Here is an 18,984-nt window from a genome sequence, read left to right on the forward strand (position 1 = left end):
GCTTTTTTTCCTCAATGCTACCTATGCTTAAAAACCCATCTAATGTAGCTTTGTGTTTTGGATTGCTCATCTCACTGAATTTTGTGTATTTAGAGGCACATATGGAGGCTTCTGGGTCATTTTACAATATCACCAAGCAGCAGGTGTACCGTAAAAAACACATTTCATGCTTTGGTCAACCGCTGCAGGATCCTTCGTCAGGGAGTCTGTCGCTACAAAAGCATTGAATGTAAATGTATGGACCAGTGAGGCTTTACATACCTACCAGAGAATGCATGCATATGTAATAGTCATTCGCAACTCATCCATATGTGCCATTTAGTAACTCAAACAGCATCTGCCTTGCAATGGAAACATGCCACTAGGATGCTACATGTGCTGACCATTTCATGCTTGTAGTACTTGCTGTAATGCTAGTTGGTTCACACTGACCATTTGAGCGGCGCAAGGACATGATCACAGGAAAAGAAGATGGAAAGAAAGAGCGCCTTTCAATCCCTCTTCTTTTCCAGTGATCGTGTTCTTGTGCCGTTTTATTGATCATGTTATGCTGGGTTACTATTTCTTGAATGCATAACGGCGCCCTCGCTTCACTGCCACTGGAAGGTTCCAGTCTGTGCCTGGTTCAATAGCCCTTAGTTTAGATCCTGATTTTATTTTTTTTTGTCTGTGTTTCAATGTTACTTTTTAGATGTTTCCAGGATCATGCACAAATTCCTGTGAAGCTTTGTGGATGCGTTCCTACATGCGCTGTAGTGTGTTCATTTCCTTCTCTGCCATTGTCATTTCCCTTCATTCACTCTCCAGGCCTTTGGGCTGCGTCGAATAACATTGGCCAGCGCTACTGCTTCTTGTGCGCTTTGTTTTTATGCTTTTTGTTTCCACTTTGTTCCCCTTAAAGCTGGATAGAAACTAGTCCATGCAGTTTCACACTTGGGAGATCCTGTCTGCTTTAATGCGTAGTCCCCAAGTAGATGAGAAAGGGGGGGGGGGGTACTGTTGTAATGCAGCAGTGATACACAGTGGTATGCACAAAATATAATAGTGATGATTGCACCTTGTAGACTAGCAGACAATGCTGTTTTGCCTTTGAGCAGTGTGGATGACTATATTGCTGGGTTCTTTTCTATCACAAATTGGTTGGTTGGTTGGTTTGTGGGGTTTAACGTCTGAAAGCAACTCAGGCTATGAGAGACGCCGTAGTGGAGGACTCCGGAAATTTTGACCACCTGGGGTTCTTTAACGTGCACTGACATCGCACAGCACACAGGCGCCTTGCTTTTCGCCTCCACCGAAAAGCTGCCGCAGAGGCCGGGATTCGATCCCGCGTCATTGGGAACAGTAGTCGAGCGCCGTAACCACTGCGCCACCCCGACAAATTGAATAAATAGATAAGTTGGCAAAGCACTACTCTTGCTCATTCATTACAATTGTATTTTCTTCAAGCATGCAGCCTTGTACTGTAGTCTCACTTCTTCACACTTGTGCAGTGTTGCATGTGGAGACAGGCTCTGTGGAATTTTCCATACAAAGGGGTCCTTGCAATGGGTGTATACAGTGACAGTTTCATTTAGGGGGACATTATAAAAATAGCCACTGAGCTCAACAGGGAAAGAGAAGTACATTGCTCTGAGAGGACACATAACATGCTGTAAGGTGCTGTGTTTCAGAGTCGTGAAGCGCACTAAGCTTTCGGTCAGTCCGAGATTGCAAATTAGGTACATGCTGATGCAACTGCATGAATTTTCACTTGACAACCATATCTGTGGAGTACTTAGAAGCACTCCAGTGATTTTAGGTGTGTGTAACATGGCTTTTTGAGATTTCAAGCTGTTTGTGTTGCCTGATAGTAATGCTGCACTGCTCTGGTTGAAGCCGTGAACATGAACCATGAACAAAAAATGAATGTTGCCTGTCTGTAGCAGCAAACTTAAGCTGTTATATGCATATCCCCAGTTGTAGCATCTCGCATCTGTTACCAGTATAGTGGTCTTTGAAGCCAGAAAATAAATGTTTATCCTCCCCATTCTGGTTCTCCTCAACATTTGGTTTTTTGCCAAGTAATTTCCATTTTCTTGCTGCACTAAGCAGTAGCATTTAACATTCTCAAGAAGCATCACTTTATGCAGCTCAAGGCAATGCAAGGCAATGTGGTTGTGCGACGGGATTCTATCCGAATTATCATGCTGTAGAGGGTTGACACTATCGAACCTTCACGGTTTAGTCTCAAGGAAACTTGTTTGAAAATTCATCTTGCTCAGTTGCAGCTTGTTATTTGAATTCGTCTTCCCCTCAGTGTGATCAAGGGCCTTGCCCTGGTAAAAGTGTGCAAGTACTTGTATATTGTTGTATCATTGCAACTGGAAGAATGTTTAGCCAAGTTGAAAATTCCTTTCAGATTTACATTTTTTTTTTCATTCTGCATCATAATATTGCCCAATTCATTACAGTCTTATAATGGGCCTTACCATCTTTCTTAGCCATTAATTTGGTGGCATCTTGCTCTGTTGAGCTAAGGATAGAACGACAGAAGTTGATGACACGGCATGTGCTCTATTGGGACATGAATCTCTCTTGTTTTTGGCTCAGCCCCAAACCCTCGGTACCCATCATAGATATGTACCCTTTTCAGAGAGACAAGAAAATTAACAGATTTGTCGGCACACCATCATGATACCCAGCACCCACAATATAACGATTAATCAGAACAAGACGCGGCACAGACAAGACAGGCTTGCTATAATCTAGCTATAATTGCAAGAATTATACTTCATGAAGAATCAAGCCACTGAGTGGTGCCGATGCTTCTGTAGTCACATCAGAAAGCAGACAGTGGAGATCATTTCATTGATACAAAATAGTTTCCAGAAAGGTCACATCGCACCCAAGGCTGTTTTCAGGCACAGTACACACGAGCCACAATTAATATTTATGATGGACACGTTGCAGGGAAAAAGCCGTGCATACATGGTCACTACAGGGGGAGGAACAAATGCGACTACCTGCACAGATCGAACTTTATTTCAGCATTCAGAATGCAAGATATGTGTAGTGAGCTTTTCAAACGAATCAAATACTTGTAGGCAATTTCAACCACGAAATAATTAAGAAGTAAAAATTAAAAAAAAATGAATCAATGAGAGCAGGAAATCTGCAGTAAATAATAGGTGCATGTTATTACCATTATGAAAAGCATTTTTTTTGGCTGTTCATAAGACAATGAGGGATATGTATATTGCAAAACAATGCTGCTGGTCAGCTGTTCACAGGATTTCACGTGACGTCTGAAGTGCTTACATGCGCAAACTGCCTGTCTTGAGAGTACAAAAGCTTATGAGATGCTATTTTCTGCATATACCTTTGGTTTTTCATTGTAATGCACTTGAAAGGACTGTGGTAGCAGCCCATTTCTTAGCAACCTCAGTCTGAAATTACCTGCTCCTTCTTATACCTCTGCGACGCAAACACTTGTGATCCTCACTGAGGTTCTCAGGAAGCATTGAAGCATCCGGTGCTGCACGGCCGTTTTGAATGACCACTGAGAAGCTTCCTTCGTGTGCGTTAGGTGACATCGAGGGTGGCGACGCCCGCTCTCGGATGTGCTTCAAAACTCAAGAGCGCTCAGAAACAGCTTCGATCCAAGCAGGCTCGGGCACGATTGCACGAGTTGAATGCAGATCGAGTTGAATGAGGATCGAAAGTGTTTGTGTGACCGTGTTACATACCTTCTACTCATTAATTTCTGCTATGAATATCCCTAAAATCTTTGCTCCTTGAGTCGTACTTGAGAGTACCAGCATTCATCACTCTCATGAAGTGTTACTGCATGCAGCTTAAGGCATGCCAGATGTAAGCATTTGCCTTGTGCCATGTATTTGCACCCCAAGGTTCACACTATGCTCTGTGAGCCGCATGATAAAGCTGAATCCATGGAGCCTTATACACTTTCGTGCAGGTGGTTTTCTACTGAGATCTTGCTTGCAGGTACTCTCACTCTTTATTATTATGGCTCACAGTGCGAGTTTTTTTTTATGAGAATATCATGAGGACTGTCCTGCACAATGTGCAGAAAACTTCCATCCTTCTAACCTTATACTGCTCCAATGGGGAAACTGAATAACACATAAGATGGCATTTCATTTTAGATTGTGTCTGTACTTTTCTTCCTGTACCATATAACACTGCCCAATCTATTACACTTGTCCTAAAAAATCTTACACACCTTCTTAGCTTTATTAGCCATTTCTACGGTAATCGTTCCATTCACAGAACAAGAATACGTTGTTTTTTTTTTTTTTTTTTTATCAGCACTAAAACTTTGTTACAAGCCCGCCGTGGTTGTGTGCCCACAACTCATACCTATATATAAAGAGGCCAAGAACACTAACAACAATGCCGTCCGCGCACGGTAGTAATGAGAGCATTCGGAGTACAACGATTAATCCCAATAAACACATCTGTCAAGACATCACACGAAGCAATGATAACAAGCAACCATCGCAAACATACTTCACAAAGGATCAAGCAGCAGATTGGTGCCGGCTTCCCGACGCTTCTCCGTGCAGCCAAAATCGTTTCGCGCACGTAAAACACAGTTTTCAGAAAGGGCACTTCACACCCACGGCAGTTCTACATACACGAAACACGATTGATATCAGTGATCGGCACGTAACACGAACATCGTATGCTCGCGATCGCTGCACGCAGACGAATGAATGCGACTAGCACAGCTCAAAATTCATATCAACATTCGGAAAACAAAGCGTGCGCAGTGAGCTTTTCACTCGTCGTATGCAGGCGATTTCACCAACTTGGCAAAACAGCAGTCGTTCCGAACGTATCACTTTCGCTACACTCCCACTAACTGTCGCTGCTATAAAACTGTATACGCGCACAGGGAATTAATTCACTGCGGGGAGCTGCTTCTTGATGCTGTCCGTGAAAATCCTGCAGCAATCACAAACGGCTCCAAATAAACACGTCGAGGCACCGCAACTGTGTAGCAGTAGTACATCTTCCGTAGGTTTGTCGGCCACTCGTCAACTCGGTGCAGGCCAACTCAACTGGGGGAACTCTCACTCGATGCTTGTGCACATGGCACGGCAAACTTCCAAGTCTCTTTGAATAATCGTAATAAACGAGCAATAGCGACATGAAGTCTATGTTTCATCGACAGGCACCGTCCGCCTAGGCCTTGTTTCGCCTACGCTCGGTCGGCGGCCATCTTTGAAAAAGTAGGAGGAGCTTGCGATGCGCCTCCAGAACGCATGCGACAAAAGTTGAAGTTGACGAACTCTGTGCGGCAGCCGGGCGGAGGACGCATGCCTCCGTCCGCCCCATTGTTAGGACCTGGCGGATGCGTCCTCGAGCGGACAGGCGCAGCGCCCAAATAGTGACCGTACAGCGGCCTTAAGTGGCGGCTCCGCCAAGGCGCGCCTTGGCGGAGCCGCCGCTTAAGCAGACGACGCAGCGGAGGCCCCACCTACAGCTGTCACTGCGCTTGCGCGCTCGTTCCCCAGGCACCCGCGAGAGGCGCTCCGCGGAGCGCTGGCCACGCAGAGCGGTGTTCAAGGTAGAAGTGGACGACCGTGTACATTAAGCACGCTGTGTCTATATTTGGGCCAAACAATGAAAGCAGTAACGTGCAAACGGTGGCTCCCGCTTAGAGCTCAAGTGGCAGGATAATCAGGCGCAAGGCCTAAAACGTACAATGCGATCTAGAGACTGGCGCTATTCAAAACTGAAAATAATGTCACGTTAACTAAACGGTTCCTGCATGCAAGCAGTGTTCCACGACTAGAGTGAGGAAGGAATTAGGCGATGGACACTGTTCCTGTACTGTCCCGAATCCCGAGGCCCGATGAGCCGAGCTCGGAGCATACCTTGTTTCATTGTCGGCGTCTCAAATGGGAAAAAGAAGGCAGCCCTTTTAAGGTCTATAGACCTTGTCTATACCGCCGTCCACGCTCGCTAGAAGCGTGGGCAGAAACTGCGGATTGATGTAGTGCTGGTCGTCTATTTCATTGCTGTCGCAACTATCTCAGTAAGATCTGTCAGGTTCTTTGTGGGCAGATAACTGCAATCTCACTCCATAACGGTTGATTGTGCACGACCACTACACCAATATTGCTGCTATAGTTTACCTTTGCGACTATTTCCGATTATTATCATTAAAAATATCTCTGCGCGTTCATGCTTTATTGTTTTGAGTATTGTATATCTACGCAATACCATTAAAGACCCCGTTGGGTAATTTGGACGTTGCGACTGAAAAAAGAAAAAACGTAAAGGTCCCTGTAGAAACTCCATTGGGAAAATGAGAAAGCGTTAGCGCTGCTGCGGAGTTTTCGTTATCTTTTACTTTTGTAACTTTTTATTAAGCTTATTTTTATTTTCTGTCATTTATTTTTTTATTGCATTGTTTCTGTCATAATATTTTACTTCTTTTGTTTGTGTTTTTTTAATTTAACCTTATTATTTACCGCTAGCACTAATTATCGCCTGCATTATTTTTTATTTGACAACTATTTATTATTTATTTATCATCACCTATAATTATCATAATTGTTGGACAGCCTACAGATGCCATTAAATTAATAACTGATTTACAGGAAGGAAAAGGCGCAGTATCTTTCACATTCTTTGTGGACACCTGAGCCGTCAATAAGGGAAGGTCATAGTACTATACCGCACGAAGCCTCGTAGCTTCACTTTTTGAGTCCATGGTTTGGCCTCACCAAGATAGCATGTTAAGGCTCTTGCCTTAAAATCCCAGCCCGGCCTTGGAAAATGGCAGTTGGAAGGAGCTGTGGATGAGCACTTATTCCTCGAAGGATTGCCTGGCATAACGATAACATATGCTGTCACAAAGATTTCAGGAGTTGCCTGCGATAACTTCTAGTTCAATGCGGGCTTTCTCTCTCATTTATTTAGTTTTTTTCTTTTTTAATCTTGACAGTTTTACAATAAAAGGAGTTGCCAACTAGGAGGACTGCCCACATGAATTGGTAAGTGGGATAGAAATAAACTTTCAAGGCCTCAGGGACCCCAAGTAAGACACTCTAATCGAAGGTCACGCAGGGACGTTCGGTCAGCTCGATTAAAGCGGGGCTTCCTATCTATGTCGGGTCACCGCTTACGATTAGCAGCTGGATAACGTGCCCGCTTGAAACTGTCTGATGATGTGAATGGCGAAATATGATACGCACAAGTTTGCGGGTTGTTAATTCAGTGAGCAGACACCGCAGCAGGCAGACGAAACAATAAATGCTATCGCTTTCAGTTCAAGTCAAATAATGCACTTGGGATGAAGTTGATTACGAAATATTTTCCAAGCCGATCTAAACACTTATAACTTACACTTTATCGTTTGTGGAAAACCTGGCTTGTGTGTAGCATATATAGACTATATGTAACGTTTCTTAGTACGACGAGCTTACCGCTAAGCTGCTTTATTTACAGTCTTACCCGTCCCATATTGTAAACTATATTTGAGTACCGGAATTGAACGCAGCCACCGCGAAAGCAACTATTTTAATATTTCTCATCAAGGTACGAGCACCATTACTTAAGTCGCACTCTGAGGTCTGTGGAACGCCTCAAGCACATTTCCATTCTTCCAATTATATATAGAATACAATAAAAATCGCTTTATCTATGTAGCAATTGTTCACGTAAAATGTTTTCCCAACCATGGTAAATACAAGGCTGTACTGACTATCAGATATAACACAAGTAACTATAAGGCCGAGATGTACAGGGGCCGTCAAAACTTCCCAGGCCACAGGCTCTGCTTCTGAGCAGTATAATCAAGCAGCTATGACGACCCCAAGTCTCAAAATATCTGTGGAGGATAAAAGAAGCATTATTCTAACCTCTGATATAATTCATATCGTTAATTGGATCGTAAGTGCCAGAATATGCCGGCCAGAAGGAGACCCTGTGGTTTGGAAAGGTTTGACCCTTCCTGTACGTGTGAAACACATAGTACCATATTTACGACAAACCTCGTAATTCGGCACCAGAATCATATGAAGAAGAAAGCGGAAAGTCTCATTCGTATAACGCGGTTATGTAAATTACAAAGGCCAATTTTGAACGCCCAGACGAAGACAAGTCCACTAGTCAAAACGTTGGCTCTACCTGCGCACTGGGGCTCCCCCACTCTACAGTGTTCAGTGCTCTTTCATAAAGGACACTTTGGGCGATTAAGCAATACGCGTGACACAAGTTCCGAAATGAAATTTTTAATCTTGCGCAAACAAAACTGTTAATATTCCTTTATTCCGATTATAGCGACAATGGATCTGTCACTTAAAAAGAGGGCGCGACATCCCCAGAAGGTGAGAACAATAACGTTCTTCTCACGTCCTATATTGTACATTTTGAGCACTATTCCGTGATTCTCCAAAACAAGCAACCATTTCCTAAAACGTATTGCTTACACTTCATGTTTGTTAGTGTTAGCACGCAGAAAAGTGGGGCGTTGTCCAACATTTCTTTTTTTTTTGTAATAACTTACCTTGCACGTTCATATGTTCAATAAGGTTAGTAATAATTTTCCGACCAAACTATTTATTCCCGTGTAAATTCACAAAAATTCAAGCACTGACATAAAATTGTGTTCCCAGACTGCAAAAGGGTCTTCCACAAAAATGCAGGAGTTTGCGATTAGCCGATGATTGAGTGGCGACTATAGGAGCTCTTTCAGAAAAGCTTAGAAGTGCCAACACGACGTGGGTGATGAGTCAAACTGCAGTAATTAGATCACGCAGTGAGGTCGAATTACGATTTGTATTAGTCTACGAAACCGAGTAAGCAGCAGCTTACAGCAGGCCTCTGATATGTGTTCGCTTGAAATTTGTAGGGTGGCATGAAGGAAAGAAAAAAAAAACAAGGCAGATTTTGTTCATTTTGCAAACGGTCATCTCTCACCGGAAGGACTTCCGCTTCCGTGATCCGCTGCAGGCAGCATCACAGTGTTGCCCTTTGTCAATTCCCAGTTGTCAAGTTGCCATCCGCACGTCCCGGATTCAAACGTGCACACTGCCACGAGTTGAATAGAAAAAGTGGCAGTTAGGCCCAGAATAAACAATCAATTAGCCACATTCAGCATTTAGCAGCTGGACAACGAAATGACAATATGAAATCACATCGATATCGCATACAAAAGGTTCGTCTGGCAAAGACCTGGCTCCGGTCGAAACGTAGTCAATGTGTCTCGAAGTGCCTATTTCAAATGTATCCTGAAGAAGCCGACACATGCCAATTCCTTAATATACAATTTCCCCCCTTATTGTAATCAAGGACTTGTATAGGATGGGTCCTAGCTCAGTGCAGCCATCTAAGAGCTATTCGGAATCGCCTATTATAATTTCGCAAACATACTTATTCCCAAACACTTATTGGTTTATTCTGAAATCATAGAAAGAAAACAGGTCGACATAAAATCTGTAGATCGCATCAAAAAGCGTTTACCTAAGTTATTTCCGGCATGCTACAATTTAAATAGCTCTATATATTTTCCTTGAAACAAAGCAGTCACGGTGCCAGTTGCCATTCTAAACCGCTTGCCTAGTGCGCACACAAAGGTTCATCACAAAGAGCGCCACAGAGCAAACCGGAGTTATTCTTCTTCCAAATATATGTATAATGTGTTTCTCTTTGAATATATATGCAGAAAGTTTTCGGTGCAGTTAGAGAAAGGCCTGATAAATATTTACAATGTACTTCGTTTTAGGCAACTTCTAGAAACGTATTTCATCGAGGTGGTAAAAAAAGAAAATGCATGTTCCGGCTCCGCTAATTCCATACTACTGCGAAAAAACATTTACCTGAAGTGAAGCTACGGCTCTCAAGATGCTATAGCCATTTTAATAGTGTACACAAGCTAGCCAGAATTTAGAAGAAAGGCTAAAAATAAGCATAAATTATTCACATTTTGCTATCCCTGCTACCGCCTATAGCCCCCATCCCCTTCTTTGTTTTCATTATCTGAGGCTCTGTATTATCATGTGCAGTATAGTTTTCCCAGCAGTCAGATTGAAAATTTAAAGCTTTTATCCAGATATATGATAAAAACATATACATACCTTTCCCCGAGTCACATCGTCCGTCCCTGAGCTCAAGACGATCAATTGCAATCACTCCAGGAGTGCGTCGTTTCAATATGGCCTCGAACACAAACTGCAAGAGGACAAGAAGAAAAAAAATGATGCTTTGGATCCCAATTCTTCTTGAATCAATCAAATATTCTAAACGTAAAATAATGTTTTAGAATTAGTACAGATCCTTTGCTGCACCTTACTGCACTATCACAAGTTTTCTCTGACTGCACTTTTGGCCACGCAGTCAGTTTTACTCAATATGTTGCTTAGGTGCGTCAGGAAAAAAAATGTGTTCTCTCTATCGTCACTCTAAGCTTCGGAAGCTTGACGAGAGAAGGCTGGTCCTTGCCTCAATAGAGCACTGTTTGTTCTATTTTATTAAGGTGGGAGTTGCTCTGGTGTCAGAATCTCCCGTCGATTATAAGTGCCTCGGCACTTCTAGCGAAATATAAACCCCACAATAATTGTACGCCATGAGAGACTCTGTTTTGGTTATACGCATTCGCTTTTAAAGCTATATTATTTCTCTTAAGCAAGCGTTTTAAAAGTCATTCCCCTAGTTGTCATGATACTCCACCAGCTACCAGGCAGAGAATGCAACATGCTCCTTGGCTGTAGAATTTCACTTTGCTTAAAGCGCTTTTAGCAACGACCTAGTTTTCCGAGGAGTGCGGATATTGTAACTATACTTGTGTACATCCACTTAATGCAAGAAAAATTACTAAACCATCAAATGGTGAAACCAATTAAAATTGCATGCTAATTTGTACGCGTTGTCAAAATATCGAGGTCTTTGTAAAAAAGCACCCGATATCTGCAGCTAATTTTGAATAAATCAATAGGAACCTCTCTTCAAAAGTAAGAAAAGAGAGCGCTATTATTATCATACTAGGACTGACAAAACTTCCTAAAACAAATAAGCAGATATATTCGTGGCACTTGAATGAATATAGATATTAACAATAATATTGTCCTGCATGACTCAAGATATCACGCTCTGCCCAATGTGTCTAGAGGGCGATAACCACACTGCTATAATTTACAGCACGTCGGTAAGAAACCTATTACAGTCAAGTTGAAGATGATCGCGAGTTCCCGGGTGAGTTCCCCAATTGAGAAATAACTAGGCTTTCGCTTGCTCCGGGCCTGACTCTTTAGCTTCAGTCTGTCAAGCGGCCAAAGTGCTAGCACAGCGTTTTCCTAAGAGGTGCGGGACAGAGAAGGTATAGATGGCACTGTCGTGAGATGTGCACACGTCAATTGACAGAACAATAGGACGGCGTATGATGTTTAGCATGTGACAGCGCAGAATGTGCCTCGTAGACGATAGAGCGAATTTTGTGTGCCACATACAGCAATGAAAATGAGTCTGTTCGTGAACTCAATGGCATTTAGATGCTAGATGGTGCGACATACTCGCTAGTATAACGTGAGTGTGTGATAAACGATGAGTTCGTCCCATTCGTCTTACTGGGTGTTGAGAAGGGGTTAACACGATGCCCGAAAAGAAGTTGTAAAATCGCCAGATCATTTCCGTTTTGGGAACCCCTGCTTTTACATCTCGCGAACCTTGATGTTGAGGGTCGGGATATCTCTATATCATCTCCAGCTAATAAAAACCTTGATTTCCAAATTAGAGAGGAAGTCGAAGTAGCTTAATGCATTGGACGTGATTCCAGAACACTCCATAGCTCGCATTAAGGCTTTAAGCGGAACGCGTTAGATAATACAGATCATTGATATTTCTGATATCCGTTGGGAACGGCGTCGTAGCTGATTATGCACAATGAACCCATATTATTGGATGCAGTTTTTCACCTAGCTCTTGTTGACAATCGGTGGAAAATTTTCCACAGTCTTCATATGTGCAAAGGGGTCATAGCGTCATTGATTGCTGTGTTCGTCGTCCTGGCCTTTCTGGTTCTGAATTCGCGCCTGTGTCCTCTGACGAGCCTCTGTGGAGCGTTGCAGGAGGGTGCAGGAAAGAGTCTGCCGGCTGTAGTTGTCGAGTTGCGTTTACACGACTTCACGCATCATCGTCACTTCGCAGTCTTAAAGAGACATACGTGTTTTCACGCATGGCCTTATTGTGCGTGAGGATCAGGAAGGGGTTCCCTTCGTCCCAGGTTTTGAATTGAGGATCTACACACAATTGCAGCAAGTCGAGAAGGGTTCGGTTTCCAATGATATCTTTTCTCGGGGGATAGTAATATTTACTACAATAACGTCTATGAATATTAAACATCAGTATAAGCTAGAGCTATGAATTAAGCGCCTCTGTCAGTGGTTCGAATCTGAAGTCATGCATGGCGGGGCACTATTTAGTGTCCGGTGAAATTTGCAATGTGTCGCGACATGCCATTTGACAGATTAAAACATTCTGCGAAATGTTTTAGGTTGTTCGCGCAGACCATTATGCATTTATTTCCTGCGTTAGAGCGCAGGAAACAACCAGGCATATCTATTGCTTAAATATAGAAGCATCGGTCCTAAAAACTGGGCTTTTTCTTTTGAGAGAAGGTCTTGACGCCGACACACCCGGCACATTCTGGCGATACTATCCATGTTTTTCTGGCCTTCTAGATATCACGCAGGCTATTTCCAAATGTCCTGAACTGAAGTTATCATGAGAAGGTTGGTTGGTTGGTTCATAGGAAGGGAAAGGCGCAGTATCTGTCACACTTGCTCTGTGGACACCTGAACCGCGCCGTAAGGGAAGGGATGAAGGTGGGAGTGAAAGTGGATAGAGAGAAAGGAGAGCCGTAGTGGAGGGCTACGGAGTAATTTCGACCACCTGGGGATCTTTAACGTGCGCTGACATCGCACAGCACACGGACGCCACTTCGTTTCGCCTCTATCGAAACGCATTAAGGCCACATTTACGAATTCGTGCCGAATGACAGCTTAGATCAGTGCTATAGTAGCGTCTTTGGTGTTACGGCCATGCATTGCTTAATGAGCGCGGCGAAGGATTTCTTGACAAAAAAGAAAAAAAAAATTCTCAAATGCGAAATAATGAAAGCGGGCATAAAAGGTCTTGTTCCTCAGCTCCACTGTTTTTTATTTATAAGCAGCTGTCCTCAACATGGACTTGTACTTAAAATAAACAGTAATATTAGGAGTCAAGTAATCACAGCAAAAATAAATTAATCATTCTGACATTTCGTTTAACTTACACAAGGCCAGGACGCACTTCAGTGAATCTGATGCGTTGAAATTTTAAGGCGTTCCATTTTGTTGTTTTGAGACTCGAATATGCTAACAAGACGCGAACAAGCCCAGAAGGTCGACGGTGTATATATCGTGCTTGAATAAATAAATCTTTAGTGGCAATTTATTCGGAGGAAGTGCGAATGTATACGCCTTCCGACTGCTCTTAGCTGCGAAGACTTACCGCACTAAAGACTTTTAAAAGTAATTTTCGTAGCTCATTTAGGTGCCGTTTGTTTAAGGAACTTTATTTTGATTGGATGTTTCCGGTGAGGGTTAATTTTGTTGCGTTAGCTTAAGCCAATCTGATTTTTCTGTGTCATTCTAAATCAACGTTTATTTTGTTGAATAATGTTAATCCGCATTAATTTTTGACTAATACTTAAGTATTAGAAAAGTCATATTCCCCACCGGGGTGGCGCAGTGGTTACGGCGCTCGACTACTGTCCCCAAGGACGTGGCATCGAATCCCGGCCTCGCCGGCCGCTTTTCTATGGAGGCGAAAAGCAAGGTGTCCGTGTGCTGTGCGATGTCAGTGCACGTTAAAGAACTCTAGGTGGTCGAAATTTCCGGAATCCTCCACTACGGCGTCTCTCATAGCCTGAGCCGCTTTGGGACCTAAACCCCACAAACCAACCAACCATTAATGTCTTATATACCTTCTTAGAGTTCATTTTGTTTGCATTAACCTGTTTATTGTAAATGAGCTACAAATTTTTTACCTTTGACTTAAATTTGACCAATTTGTCAACCAGCCTTCGTGCATTTACAACTCAATAAATGCAAGTGTCTTCTTCCAGGCGCCACCTAAGAACATCGGGAGCGCCAGGTGGCATTACTCCCCCCTTTAAAAAGAATTCGAAGACGGAGCGCGAGCGATGGGCAATGCAAGAGAAAACAAAGATCAGCACATGGACAGAACAGATAACGGAGGCGCGGTAAGATGCCCTACGCGACAACCAAACACGCGCACAGCACACTACCGTGTGAAATAGGGCTTCATGCGGACAACGTGCACGACCTCGGAGCGTGGTTGCCGACACGAGGGCTGCAGAGTACCCGCTGGAAAAACTTCGTATGTCACTTCCGTGGCACGGCACAGGACGTCGTAAGCTCCGATGTAACGGGAGATCAGCTTGTCACACAAGCCGGACCGACGCACCGTGTTCACACCTAAACTTTCTCTCCAGAATGGTATGTGACGTGTCAATGACGGAGGTGCGCTCGGTCAACAGTGCTAGAGTTTTTCTTGAATAAAATGCCATTTAGAAGACAGAATGCAGACAGGTTCCTTCCAAACTGGCGAGGGACGTCAGCAGCGCGACCCTCCAGGTAGTCAATGACAGATCGAAGGTCTGGGTCAGCTCGCTGTCGGGTCATTATGTCTGAGGCATTCACTAGTCCAAGAAAACCTCTGTCGTCCTATGTGACGTTATCGACTAATCCGACGGGTGCCCGCGAGAGCGCGTCAGCATCTTGTACACAATGTACAGGATGGCGCAATAAAATTCTTGGAGGCGAAGGCTGCATCGTGCTAGGCGTCCCGATGGGTCGCGTAGATTGGTCAGCCAGCACAAAGAATGGTGGTCAGTAACGACTTTAAACGCACGGCCATAGAGGTAAGGTCTAAATTTCATAGTTACCCGCACAACCGCGAGGAATTCCTTTTCCGTAGTGGAATAATTTGTTTCAGGGCGGGAGAGCGTGCGGCTGGCATACGCAATGACCCTTTCCACGTCAGCTTGGTGTTGAACGAGTACAGCGTTAAGGCCGACGTTCCTGGCGTCGGTGTGGACTTCGGTGGGAGCGTCTTCATCAAAGTGTGTAAGAATAGGGGTAGTTTGCAGTCGTCTGCGTAGCTACGCAGAGGCCTCTTGTTGCTCGGCTGCCCTCACGAACTGTGTATCATCCCGCGTGAGGCGGGTCAGGGGTGCGGCTATCTTGGAAAAGTCGGCGATAAAGCGGCGGCAGTACGCACATAGACCCAGGAAACATTTCAAACTCCTCTTCGAGGCAGGGACGGGCTTGTGTGACAAACTGATTTCCCAATACACACATATATATATACATATATATATATATATATATATATATATATATATATATATATATATATATATATTACTCACTACGAGTCGCTACGATATTTTGCCGTGAAACCTTCAAAACTGCATCTGTTGTTTTTTAACAGCCGCCGGTATGCGGCCTTATCACTGTGATTTTGGGACACGCGTAGCAATTCTGAGTTTTTTGTGTGTTAATTCTCGATGTCGCGAGACGCACCTTTATCAGTTTCTTTGTCGCGCAAGATTCGCCGCGATCTGTCACGAAGATTCCAACCAGGCGCATATGTTTCTGCAATGTTCCAGGTAGAGCTAGTAATAGTTTGCGACGTTATCTAGAGGGTTCGGAGCAGCCTCTAAATTGAGCGTTGATGTGTGGGGCAGGCATTCTTAGTTCGACGATCGACGAGCAATCTTGTTGCTATCGCCGCCGCCAAGTTGCTTAGTTCTTTTGTGGGCGCAAGTCAGCCCAATAAAGAGTTTCTTCAGTCCAATCACCGACTCTTCATTTGTGTCATCGACCTTGTCACCACCACGTGACATCTGGTGGAGGTGCTGCCCTTGATCCTTCAAGCGAAGACCTCAGTCTGGTTCCTGTCGGCGTGGGGGACCAGCCTAGAGGTCATCGAGCCAGCCACCGACTCCAAGACCTACTACCCAAGCATAGTCTGCTGCCTGACCCCGTTCGACTCCAGAAGGCATGAACTTTGGAAATGGCCCACTCAACAGCACCAGTCGTCTTCGTGCAGCTTTCGGAGCCTCCCATCTTCCAAAGACTGCCCAGGGAAGATGCGGAAGACTGGATGGATTTTTGCGACCGTGTGGCAGAATTCAACGGATGGAACGATGCTGCGAAACTTAGGCAAGTCCATTTTGTTCTTCAAGGACATGCCCGAGTTTGGTTCGAAAATCACAAGACTTCTTTAAAGGCTTCGGAGACATTCAAAGCAGAGTTTTTGATGGCTTTTGCTAGTTTAGTCCGAAACGTAAGAGCTCAGACCCGCCTCCAGTCAAGACTTCAACTCCCAAAAGATCCCATCCTGGTCTACGTAGATGAAATGAAGCGCCTGTTTCGCCGCACCGACCCTAACATGACCGAAGCTTAGAAAGTGAAATGTTTAATGCGAGGCGTTAAAGAGTCTCTTTTTGAAGAGCTGGTCAGAAATTCGCCAAAGACTGTGGCGGAATTCTAAAGTGAAGCGTCGACCATCGACAGGACGATGAACACCCGTATGCGCCACTACGAACGACCACTCCAGCCGGTCTACGCATGCCCCTGCAGCAGCGCATCTGCGAGCGGAGAGAGCCTTCGGGGCCTCATCCAGGAGATTGTGCAAGAAGACCTCCGCCGGTTGCTGCCGCCATCACAACAACCCCAGGTGACGACGCTCGAGGACGTCGTCCGTGAGGAAGTAAAGCAGGCTCTCGGTTTTCCCCAGGTGACCGTTCCGACCACTCCAGTGCAAGAAGCAGCAGCCATGAACTATGCTGCTGCATACGTCGTCCTGCGCCCCGACGTGACTTTCCAAGCCCTCGCCGCTACCGTCCTGTTCCTGAAAGTCGCCCCTTGGCTCCGGCCCGCCAAGCCCACCAAAGACCTCCAAGCCCAGGAAGTGCGACGCCTGGAGGACAGCGATCAACCGGCCTTTATGCTTCCACTGCGGTGAGGCCGGCCGCATTCTACGCCACTGCCCGTACCGACGTATCGGCCACCGCTGATTTGCAGCCGACCCACGACACCGTCCTAGCGAACAACCACAAGAAATCGACGAGTACCTGCGGAGGGGAGAGTACGCATCGCCAAATCGTCTGTCACGCTCACCTTAGCCGTTCAGGGCCCGCTTTGCGTCGGCAGGCCAGAACTATGTACGAGGAAGGTCCCCTAGCCCGCGCAGAGGGAACTAAATACAGCAAACTTTGGAGGTGAGGCTGCTTCAAGGCGAAACGACGAAGATCCTCCGCCACCGAAGACCACTAAAAATAACGCAGCCTTTTCACTGACGCTCCACACGACGGCATCGACGACAACACGACCAGAGTGCAAGACGACAACGCTGCTCAACGAAGTAACAATGGTATGTTCCGGTCGTGACCTGAAGAAACGACGGAGCCGAGATCGGACACCAAGGCCCACGTTCAATGGGAGGACGCGAACAAGCTACCTTGAAGTTGCTGCCGACGGTCGCAGAGTCACTGGCTTAGTAGACACCGGAGCTGACTATGCAGTCATAACTGGACCGTTAGCCTCCAAGCTGAGGAAAGTTACGACCGTTTAGGATGGCCCGTTGATTCGCACCACAGGTGGCAACCTCATTACTCCACCGGGACGATGCCCTACAAGAAGAACCGTAAATGGGCGTACTTACCCTGCCAGCTTTGTGGTCCTGCAGCAGTGTTCCCGTGACGTGATTTTAGGCATGGTCTTCTTAAATGGACATAGGGCTATCATTGACCTGCGATCTAAGCTCATCAAGCTCTCCGAAAACAAATCCATACCTGCTACAATAACTTCGACGCAACACATCGCTCTAAACGTCCTCGACGCAGAGTTTACCGTGCCACCTCAATCAGGCGTCGTAGTCTGCGTCGGTATAGCGGATACATCGAAACAATGCTGAAGGCATTGTCGAAGGAAGTGTCCAATTGCTCATGAAACGAAGTATCGGCGTCGCAAGAGCCATCGCAAAATACTGAAGAAGACATGCTCAGGTATTGGTAACAAATTTCAGCGAAGAATACCGGCATCTCAACAAGAGCACGACGATCGCTTTTCTCGACAATTTAGCGGACCTCCGAGATGTATCCGCTCTCCCCTGCCAACCCCTGGAAGACGCATCCAAGTTGTTTTTTAGTTAATGTTTTAGACGCCGCCATGTTGCTTGGTTCTTTTTGCGGGCGCAAGTCAGCCCAATAAAAAGTTTTTTCAGTGCAATCACCGACTCTTCATTTTTGTCATCGAACTTGTCATCACCACGTGACAATATCTCTCCCTCTCTTTCTCTCTCTCTCGTAGTGACTCAATTGACCCCGTGGCATATTTTGTACGGCTAGTGAAGAACGATGCAGCAAAAGCCGAGAGAGTGTATTCTGACCATCAGCCACTAGAAATCAACCCGCCTCTTACATTTGGGTGCATGAGCGGTGAACTGAGCACCGCTACAGTGAATATCGCCGGAGGGACCTGTAGTGCGTTCATGCGTCAGCACGAACGCACGCTTTGCCACCGTATTAATACAGTGGTCACATTTCGGTGGGCGTACTAGAAGCGGGCGAGTAGATGCAGACAATCGCACGCGAGCAGGATTTCCTGGCGGCAACTCAGACAACCTTCCACCTGCTCCTGCCAACCTACTATGGCTGGCACATGGCATAGTGGCAGAGACGGTAGATGGAAATCCCCCATCTCCCAGATAGAGTCATCGCTAGGGCCAATGAATACCTTGTTTTTTCATCAATATGTCGAGATCAGATAAATGCGTAACAGGAAGACGGCTGCCATAGAAAAGAATCGGTAGGGTGGCAAGCGTGGAAGGAGAAGATTATAAGGAGGGTTGATGAATGCCTAACTAGAAGGTGGTGCTGTAAGGACAAGCGGACAGGTGACT

At 45.2% G+C, this 18,984-nt stretch overlaps 1 protein-coding gene across 2 annotated transcripts in view; it reads right to left on the minus strand.

The window, feature by feature from the left end:
* The window catches only part of LOC146193373 (MAM and LDL-receptor class A domain-containing protein 1-like), a 241,331-nt gene that overhangs the window by 38,240 nt on the left and 184,107 nt on the right, over window positions 1-18,984 (minus strand). For both annotated transcript variants that reach the window (XM_084602734.1, XM_084602733.1), the window contains exons 52-53: window positions 10,092-10,185; window positions 8,935-9,045 (exon numbers count right to left, since the gene is read on the minus strand). In XM_084602734.1, the coding sequence (XP_084458860.1) occupies window positions 8,935-9,045; window positions 10,092-10,185 (205 nt within the window). The remainder of the gene's footprint in view (window positions 1-8,934; window positions 9,046-10,091; window positions 10,186-18,984) is intronic.

This window comes from Amblyomma maculatum, chromosome 4 (assembly GCF_055883805.1).
Source record: "Amblyomma maculatum isolate TAMU_Amacu chromosome 4, ASM5588380v1, whole genome shotgun sequence".
Classification (NCBI taxonomy): domain Eukaryota; kingdom Metazoa; phylum Arthropoda; class Arachnida; order Ixodida; family Ixodidae; genus Amblyomma; species Amblyomma maculatum.